General features: G+C 36.7%; 3 protein-coding genes across 6 annotated transcripts in view; 1 reads left to right on the top strand and 2 right to left on the bottom strand.

Annotated features, from left to right (window-relative positions):
• The window catches only part of LOC119832260 (rho GTPase-activating protein 44-like), an 8953-nt gene extending 5595 nt beyond the window's left edge, over nt 1–3358 (top strand). Inside the window, exons 5-6 of the mRNA XM_038355921.1 lie at nt 395–544; nt 833–3358. Coding sequence (XP_038211849.1) covers nt 395–544; nt 833–2610 — 1928 coding nt within the window. The 3' untranslated portion in view covers nt 2611–3358. The remainder of the gene's footprint in view (nt 1–394; nt 545–832) is intronic.
• LOC119832261 (tyrosine--tRNA ligase, mitochondrial) lies at nt 3349–5916 on the bottom strand. The gene is made up of 8 exons (XM_038355922.1): nt 5602–5916; nt 5385–5532; nt 4974–5152; nt 4690–4906; nt 4539–4617; nt 4162–4437; nt 3800–3988; nt 3349–3561 (listed from the first exon to the last, which is right to left on the bottom strand). The coding sequence occupies exons 1-8, from the start codon at nt 5751–5753 to the stop codon at nt 3398–3400; spliced, it is 1404 nt and encodes a 467-aa protein (XP_038211850.1). The 5' UTR covers nt 5754–5916; the 3' UTR covers nt 3349–3397.
• Nucleotides 5917–7089: 1173 nt separating this feature from the next.
• LOC119832359 (phosphoribosyl pyrophosphate synthase-associated protein 2) overlaps nt 7090–10001 on the bottom strand; it is a 4169-nt gene continuing 1257 nt past the window's right edge. For 2 of the 4 annotated variants that reach the window (XM_038356026.1, XM_038356029.1), the window contains exons 2-7: nt 9799–9918; nt 9602–9721; nt 8796–9084; nt 8482–8651; nt 8159–8267; nt 7090–7953 (exon numbers count right to left, since the gene is read on the bottom strand). In XM_038356026.1, coding sequence (XP_038211954.1) covers nt 7648–7953; nt 8159–8267; nt 8482–8651; nt 8796–9084; nt 9602–9721; nt 9799–9918 — 1114 coding nt within the window. In that variant the 3' untranslated portion in view covers nt 7090–7647. Of the gene's footprint in view, nt 7954–8158; nt 8268–8481; nt 8652–8795; nt 9085–9601; nt 9722–9798; nt 9924–10001 lie in introns of all 4 variants that reach the window. The other 2 variants (XM_038356027.1, XM_038356028.1) reach the window with 2 other exon arrangements.

Here is a 10001-nt window from a genome sequence, read left to right as displayed (position 1 = left end):
ATATTTGTAACCCAAGAGGGGATATAGGATTTATTCGAGCTATTGATAAGTATCACCTGTGGATATAAACGTTTAATATTGGTGGTTGGATTCAGCGGAGGGGAGCTTTCGGATTTTTTTAGTAATTCGATCAATCCCTTCGCTAACCCAACACTCAAATCGTTAGATTACTGAAATTGGAATTTCATATTGTAATTATCCTCTCAACATCAGGAATTCACCATATAAAACGTCAGATTAAAGTATATTTTCTTTCAGTGAAATCCTAGAGCATGCAAACACATAACGCGCTTGAGTTGGCCCTATTTATTTCGTAAAATTTCTAAAATTAATAATTACCGCTCCACCGCTAAAAGAGGAAATATTACACGACCTTATTTCCTATTTTTTTCAGATGACAGCTCAGTAAAGCCAGTGTTTGGCTACCCATTGGAAGAACACTTACGAGTGACGTCGCGGACGATCGCATTCCCTATAGAAATCTGTGTGTGCACATTATATGAGCTCGCTTTGAATGAGGAAGGATTGTTTCGAATTGCTGGAGGTAGTGTTTTAATTGTAGCGCTGAAATTGTTATATTTATCACATTCAAGTTTTATATTATCATAGAAAATATTTTTTCCAAAATATCCAATAATCTATTTTTATGTTATTGTTTATGAATTGAAAATAGTAAATATTGTACTAAAAGTGAAATTAAGCAGAATTCATTTGACCTCGACAGTATGTCAAGAGCAAGGTCAACGAAGCAATTTTTTTGCAATTATGTTGCGTCCAATGTTGTTATCAAACAAGTATTTGTAAAAACCATTAACTGTTATTTATTGTTTAGGTACATCGAAAGTTAGAAGAATGAAGTTATCACTAGATGCGGGCCTCTTTAACGTACCGTTACCACAGGACTACAAGGATATGCACGTAGTTGCGTCGGTTCTCAAGTGCTATCTACGAGAATTACCAGAACCCTTACTGACCTATCGACTTTACGAAAACTTCATTCTCGCCTCGCGACAACCAACGGAACAAGCGAGACTCAACGCTCTCTGGGAAGCTATACACTTACTGCCCGATGCTAATTTCCAAAACCTTAGGTATCTTATAAAATTTTTGTCTGCCTTGACACAAAATCAAAGCACAAACAAAATGACGCCATCAAATTTGGCCATTGTTATCGCACCAAATCTATTGTGGGCCGCTGATGAGAGCACTTTCGACATGAACATAACTACAGCGGTGAACTGTGTCGTCGAGTTGCTCATCAAGCACGCCGACTGGTTCTTCAAGGATGACCTCAACTTCTTCATATCTTTCACCAAAGAGGACCTGCTTCCCGGTGAAGGTGACTATGGGTTCATTCCAAACTTTGTTCAGGGATATAACCAAACTGTCGTAATTAGTCAGGAACAATCCAATGGAGACTACAATAGTATGAGTAAATCGCTTTACGACTACAACAATCAAATTTCGCAAAAATCTACCGTCGACGGCCCCGGCCGCCACTCGCGAAGTAACAGTCACGATACTAGTTTAATATTGTTAGAAAATGACATGAAGAAAGCACAATCGAACAGCTCGCTGTCCGATCAATCTAGTCCACCCCACGGTAGCCCGAAACCGATACTGAGGCGAAAGAATAAACCTCTGGCACCGGTTCCCCCAAACTTTACCCCTGACAAAAACAAAAAAGTCGAAGCACAAACTCAAATCAATGAACCCGCGAAGGAGCAAACGAACGTTACAAAAGAGAATGAGAAACCGGCGAAACCTCCTAGGCCGGTGATTTCCGACACGGGAAAGGTGATCACGGGAGTGCAGACTATCAACAGATCCACATACAGACAGAGTAAAGCTCTCAAAGAGGAGGCCAATCGAAGCGGCAGCCGGGAGAATCTGACCGACACCCGGAGGCAGAGTCTCGAGTTCGACAAGGATAAGTTCGATTTTAAACCGGTCGACAGGAATGACAAAGAGTCGACGCTCGTGGTCAAAAACGTAACGGCACAGACCGGGGTGGTGGGCAGGATGAAAATAATAGGTGATACCATCAGCGGGCCGGCGTCCCTCGGCGCGGAGCGGCCTACGGACAAACCGGTGCGGATACAGATCCCGAAGCCGAGCGGGCAGCCGCCGCCCCGGCCCGTGGCCGCGCCGCGCACCATCGTGCCCGCCGTGGAGCCGGACGGCGAGGTGCAGCTGCGCCACAAGCCCGCCGTGCCCGAGCGGCCCGCCACGCTGCGCCCGCAGAGCTTCCGCGGCCAGCGCGCCTCGCTCTCCGACGCCGAGCCGCCCACCGTGCTGGAGCGCACGCACATGTACACCGTGGACAAGCAGCACCCGACCGTTATCCAGGTGGGGGGCGCGGCGGGGGCGGGGGGCGCGGCGGGCGAGGCGGAGGGCGACGCGCGCGCCACGGTGCAGCGCACGCACAGCTCGGGCGGCAAGGACGCGGAGCTGGAGGAGCCCAAGAGCCTGGGCGCGAGCCGGCAGCTGTCGCAGTCGGAGGGCAGCATCACGGAGGGCGGCGCGCGGGGCCGGCCGCCGCGCCCGCTCGTGCCCGCGCCGCCGCCGCCGCCGCAGGCCGCGCCGCACAGCGAGAGCACCGACCTCTAGTCCTCCCTCCTAGTGTTACTCCAGTCGGTAGTTAAGCAAAGGTGCAATCGTCCAAATCGACAGTTATGCTGGATCCCGTGACGCTACACGTAAAATAATCGCAGGACGGTCCTCTAAAGTTTATACGACCATCGCTTAGTATGATGGCAATATTTATATTATCGTATGAGACTGATGCCCTCTACTATTTTTACACGGATGGCTTTCGTAAAGACTAAAAGTACAGTTATATATTACTTTGCGAATAATTTATTTTTGTATTGCGAATCATTATTTTAGTAGAAGGATAGATGTGATAAAATCGTCGATTACAATTTGTATTGCTTTTATTAAACTAAGATTGTATCGGAGATTTCTCTATTGCTATTGTCAGTCAACGCTATAATAATATTCTACGAACATATCACACGTCAATTTAGCTTACGTATTGGACGATATAATGATGCTTATCTTGTATGATATAGGTTACGTTGCAGCAAATCTTTGTGATATTAGAGATTGGTACGAGGTCTCGCGGCGGAAGGCGAGCGCACAAACGACGTTGTATTATTAGCAGCCATATTTTTATATTTTGACTTGACAGTGCATTAGTTATAGGCCACGCTGCAGTGAATATTATTGTAGGCTATACTATCTAATATGTTATGTAGTATTTACGAAGTTCTTTATGTGATATGCATTTTATTAATATATACTGCAAGTATACAAGCTTCTGTTGTAAGGAATAATAAAATCACAAAATTTTAAACGAATTTTTATTTACAATCATATAGAAACCTTAAATTACTTATGTAGTCCATTTAACAATATAATAATTCTTTTTGCCGACCCGCAGTAATGAAATGAGATTGGGCAGAATGTGTGCGGACTGTGTAATGACTTCGTTAATATTCTTTATTCTTTGATGGTTAATATAAAATCCGCCAGCTTGAATTATTCTTAAAGCATCACCTGGAAATAACATAATTATTAATTTATTTGTATAAGAAATATTCCCATTTCCAATCTATCTTGACATTTTTTCACTTTTTTTAAAGATCTTTAACGTTACAAAATACTTTATAAAAGTGCATTAAGCATTCAATTAGACTAGGACACAAAATGGTTTAATTTTGTAAACTTAAAAACTTTATAAACATTTGACACTTGAAAATTACACTTATATAAAATGAAGTCACACAATGCTTACTTTCAGTTGGAAAACAATTAGCTTGCAAGCCAAGTTCGAGCACAGTGATTCCAGGTCTTAACATCAGCTTAGATACAGGCGCGCCATCAAACACTTGCTCTAGTTCTGTTGAACTAAGTGTGACTAAAGAATTGACATCTTTATTGTAGATTGCTTCAGTAGCCTTACGAGCCCTGACTAGTCCTTCCTCTAAAAATATTTTATTTTTAAACATTACAATATGAAATCACATAAATTACTACTGATCTATATAAAATCTTTAAAATAGACACAGACCAGTTTTTAGAAAAGAAATAAAAAAAAATCACTTATCAAAATGATCCAGTATACAGTACAATACTTTATTTACAAAGTCACCTCACCTCCATGTACTAAAATAGTTAACTGCTCAGCCAAACACTGCTGTGGATATCTCTGCTCAGGGTGCTCTTTGTGCTTAAACATTATATCTTTGATTTCTCCTAAACTATAGAATGTGAACAGTTTCAATAGTTTTTCAACTTCAGAGTCCTTGGTTCTGATGAAAAATTGATATAAACTATATGGACTGGTTTTTTTGGGATCCAACCATATTGCATTCCCTGCTGATTTTCCAAATTTATCCCCCTCTTCTGTTGTTACTAATGGTAATGTTAAACCTAAATAGGGTAGAAATTTAAAATATGAATGTATGTAAGCTGTATCATAGATATTAAAAAATTATAGAAATATAAGACCTAGATAATCATTTGCAGCTTACCATACACATTCTGTTTTGCTGTACGGCTGATAAGTTCATGACCAGCACTAATGTTTCCCATTTGATCACTACCACCAATCTAAAAGTGATATATAAACTTAAAATTAAGTAATAACAACTGCTTTTATAACTAATATGCTAAAGTATATACCTGAAATTTGCAATCATATTCTTTCAATAAATGCAGCCAATCGTAAGCTTGAAATATTTGATAGGAAAATTCAGTAAAGCTCATGCCAACTTCTGAATTTATTCTATTTTGAACACTTTGTTTTAAAAGCATTGTTCCCATTCGAAAATTCCTTCCAATATCACTTACAAACTGTATCGAGTCAATATTCCTATACCAAGTTTCATTGTTGACTATTCTAAAACAAAACACATTGTTAAAAATTTATTTCAAAAGATAAAATATAATATAATTAAAAAACATACCTAATAGGTGTAAGTTTGCTTGTATCTTCTGACCAAATATATTTTTTGTGATTTTCAAAAACAACTTCCAGGTTCTTTTTCAGACATTCAATATTTTCTTGAATAATGTTGGTTTGTAACGCTACACGGTCTGTACTCTTGCCACTTGGGTCTCCTATGTGTCCTGTTGCTCCCCCTAACTGTAAATTGAGTTCTTTCACAAAAACGCACTATAATCATTATATTGTTTAAATGTATATACAATAAAGTATGGAGAATTGCATGTATTGTGAACTTGGCCTTCATGCAATTAAAAGTTGTAAATATTATGTGGTGTGAGAAGTTTTTTTCTTAAAATATAAATCCAATTATACACATATTTTATTGACACTTTAAGTGATACTAGATATGAATAAATATGACATTATTTACCAAAGCAATTGTATTATGTCCTCCCCGCTGCCAGTGTAATAAGTTAATAATGACTAGTAGATTTCCCACATGGAGACTATTCGCAGTGGGATCAAATCCTGCATAAACACACTGGGGAGACTTATTGAGTAGGTTCAGTATCTCTGATCTAAAACAGGGTACAAAATTCAATAATGCTCCACAATATGGTATCAAAAAACAATTAAGTAAAACTTACAAAGATGTATTCGGAAATATATCTTGATACATCCCACGATCACTTAATTTTAAAATGTTTCTAGTTTTGTTGCTAAAATATCGGTAGGAAATTTTCCTAACAAATGTATTATTAAAATTATAAGCGCTTTTAAATATCCACATTTTCCTCATCTTCTTTTAATAATGTAAACAACAAAAGCAATTCTGAATATTTAATAGATATCATATGATTACAGTTAAAATTCAGGTATATTATGTCATTCAATAATATCTCATCTCAGTTTACTCATTTTCTGTTTCGATAACCTCCAAAATTATTTTACAGCTGTTGACTGTTATTGTCAATTGTCATTTGTCGTACCCCAAGGCTCAACATGTGTCAATGTCATTTGCATAATATGTTTGTTTTTTTTTTTTCTTCCATTTTAAGTACAATAAGATTCAACTATTTGCCGCATAATATGTTGCAACTTAAAACTTTTTAACCGACGTTCCCAAAAAATAAATAGGTTCACAATTCGTCATTTTTTTTTGTTTTGTTCAACAACTCCGTGCATTTTCAACCCAATGACGTTTCATTTTCAAATTGATAGGAAATTCTCATCATTTGGTTCCGTTTTCTTTCGTCGTTAGAATCTTGAGCAGTACCTTCTTTCCTAGAAATGTCTATAGGTGATTTTCTATGTAGAAAATATTTATTCCTAGTTTATGGTATAATGATAATTGTCTTTGTATATAAATACTAGCTACGCCCCGCGGTTTTACCCGCGTAACTCTGTATCCCCTAGGAATATCGGGATAAAAAGTTGCCTATGTGTATTCCAGCTGTCGAGCGTATACGTTTCCAATTTTATTGCATTCGGTTCAATAATTTTTGAGTGAAAGAGTAACAAACATACGTACACATACATCCATCCTCACTATCTTTCGCATTTATAATATTATTAGTAGGATTTCGTAAAAACGATTCAATGAGCTATAGATATTCCCCATTGTAATATATAATAACTTAAAAGTATGCATAAATAAGTAAGCTATTCTCTTTTTGTATCTTTCAATGGGTAAGAATGATAATTCATTAGATTATAATTCAATTTTTATTGTGGGAGTCGAGCACGCTTCGGCACGAATTGGGCCAGCTCGCACCGGGGAAGTACCAGTTACCACACCCCCACAGAAAATCGGCGTGAAATAGTGGCATGCCACTGTGTTTGGTACGGTGAGTGGGGGAGTCGGAGGCCCGTTTCCTTTTCTTAACCCGTCCCAGTCCATTCCATCTTTCCAGTCGTTAATCTTTTCCTTTTCCCTTACCCCAAAAAAGCGGGCAGCGCATTCGCAGAGGTCCTACCTTTGTGAATGTTCATGGGCGGTGGTGATCGCTTACCATCAGGCGAACCACCAGCTCAGTTGCCCGCTATGACATAAAAAAAAACTATTTTTGAGTATTGAAACATCATCCTTTCGTGATGAAAGAGAGAGAGCACAGTAAAAAAATAAACAAGTTATATATGCCACAAAATATTTATTGATACAGAATACAAATTTCACAAAACAACGTATATTATGTGGCGCCTTCTACACTAGGATAATATTTTATATTTTAATAATGGATTTATTCAATAATAGAAGCTTTGGACAGTTTTTAATTATAACAAGATTTAGATTTTCATAATTATTACTACTACTATTTAATCACAGTGCAGTCATCGAAAAGTTTTGTCAGAGCTTAATAACATGATACCTATATGGCTAGGATGAAAACAAAATCTGAAATACTTACACTATAACTACCTACATACAAACTTATAAAATAAAACAGTACTAACAATACACTCCAGGTAGTAACCCTTATTACAGTCTATTTTGTTCTAATTTACCTGCAGCTCCAACAGATTATAAATTTGTAATAAAACAAGCAAAGGACATATTATTACTTTACAAGATATTTTGTAATACTCTCAGAGATGAGAATACTATAAAAATACTATCTTACACCTAAATTGATTTTATAGTACAGATATATATCCACACATTATTAAAATTACAGTACAATTATTACATATTTTTAGTCTTCAAGTGTGACATTTTTGAAGAGATATGACATAGATTCTTTGTTATGTATGCGCCTGATAGCTTCACTGAGTAGTACAGATATATCAATGGTTTTGATTTTATTGCATTGCATCTTCTGCAGTTCATGGGGTACAGTGTTGGTAACTACTACTTCATCAATAGGGGAGTCTTCAATAAGACGAGGTGCGTCTGACGACAATAGACCATGAGTGGCTAACACGTAAATTTTGTAAGCACCACATTCTTTTAACACCTCCGCGGCCGCAACGAATGACTGTACGTCGTCTATCATGTCATCCTGGTAAATAAAAAAAATAATACTGAGGTTTTTAAAGTCTATAAATTGTATTCTTATATGAAAAGTACCATTTAAAATCTCTCAAAAAAAGGGAAAAAATTATTGTCATAAAAACTTGCTCTTAGCAAAAATCAGATAATTTTTTTATGTTTTTTGCCAAGATCAGTTTTTGTTTGACATATAATATTGTTCTTGTATGACTTACCACCATAATTGCTATTCTTCCACCAACATCCCCCACAACATTGATTGGAGGCTTCTCTTTGGCTGGATGTACTGGAACTCCAACGGGGACATCCATTGTGCGTGACCTGCTGAGTATTTAACTACACTTATAGCAATTTAATGTTTTTTTTTGTTGAAAAAATTTTATAATACACTATAAAACAATATTACTGGTGTTTTGCTTTTTTTCAAACATTCGTTTTTTAATTTTGGTTATCAATTTTTCAATGAAAATCCCTTCACTATTCCATCATATATGTTCATATGAATAATAGAAATTTAAAATGTTTAATATTGTGATACCTAGGCAAACATGGCGGTGAATATCTGCCATCAACTTCATCACTTTCAGCTTCCTTTTGTTCACCATGTATCACTGCAATGGCTAGTCGCAACCGTTCAGAGTATGACGTTGCCTTCTTGGCAGATCCAGGGTTGCGAGCCACAATTACTGAGTTCCGGTAATCTGGAATCTAAATGTTTGAATGAGTGTTAAAGTTATGAAATAGGGAACTAATGTGTCTGGAGTTAATTTGTTTCCTATAATAAGCATGTTGGTAAGTTTAACAATTCTAGTCAAATAATGCTGTAGTAATATGACAATTATAAATTCTTACACTATCTTGAATATATTGTAGTAAGAATGGGGACGCTCGTAAATTATCCACTGGGCAATCATAGAACCCCTGTATTTCTTTCTGATGCAGATCCATAGTGATAATATGTGTAAGACCAGATTTACACATCATTTTTGCAAGCAGCTTGGTAACAATGCAACCACGTTTCCTCATTTTGCACTGTTTGCTGTATGGCAGATATGGAATCACCCCAACAATGGACCGTGCCGATGAAGTCTTACATGCATAAGCCATGATTAAAAGTTCCATAATGTTGTTGTTAACGTCCCTGAAAGTGAATAAATGACATAAAATACATATCATTTATTATATTGAAAAAAGTTCAGTAAATGCAATGGTATTTTATTAAGGTTTCAAATATCCCCAGACAAAAACTTTCAAAATAATTTTAATTTTCATATGATTAAAAAAGGACTCAATGAATTCAAGATGATGATGAATGGTCATGTTACCTTATGGCATGTTCCATGATATATTAATTTAATTTATTTTTATTATATATTAGTCAGGTACTTAAACTTGTGTGTAGTATTATTTATTATATTTAAGTCTTATAGGACAGGAGGTTCCAGTTAGAAGTGCAGTGTATATGGTTCAGTCCCTAATTGTATTGGTACCACTAATTATAATATGTGATGTGTTACTAGATTGTTTATTTGTGAATACTAAGCATAAAAAATATTCGAACTTTTGATTCAAACAGGTAGAAATCAAAGTATGTTGTTTTGTGTAAAAAATGTGTCCTATTCAATTTGTAAATAATAAAGGAGATTATTTCAACATACTTAGTTCCAGTCTGTACAATGTAAATGTTCTTTCCGCGGATTGAATCTGCTATCTCAACCATAGTCTCCCGGTTTGTTTTGTGATAAACCGAACATCCTCCCTTTCGCACACCGAGCCGACTGAAAAGTTTGACGTAAAATTATTGAGAAGGTCAAATTAATTAACAAGTGAACGACGGAATATGTGAAATAATTACTTTGCTATCAAGTCGGCGAGCTCTGGATGTGAATTTCCACTAAGAATAACGATGTCTGACGTTGAATTATTCTCCATATTGCACTTTCTTGAGAAGTTCGTCTGTCCTACCAACCTGGAACTTTACTAAAAGATATAATACTACTAAAAGCTGATAGGGTTAGTGTGGGGGACAACTTTTTATATTTTTTGACACGTTGAAAG

This window comes from Zerene cesonia, chromosome 15 (assembly GCF_012273895.1).
Source record: "Zerene cesonia ecotype Mississippi chromosome 15, Zerene_cesonia_1.1, whole genome shotgun sequence".
Classification (NCBI taxonomy): Eukaryota; Metazoa; Arthropoda; class Insecta; order Lepidoptera; family Pieridae; genus Zerene; species Zerene cesonia.
Note: the sequence above shows the minus strand (reverse complement) of the source record. Positions and strands in the feature narration are given on the sequence as shown.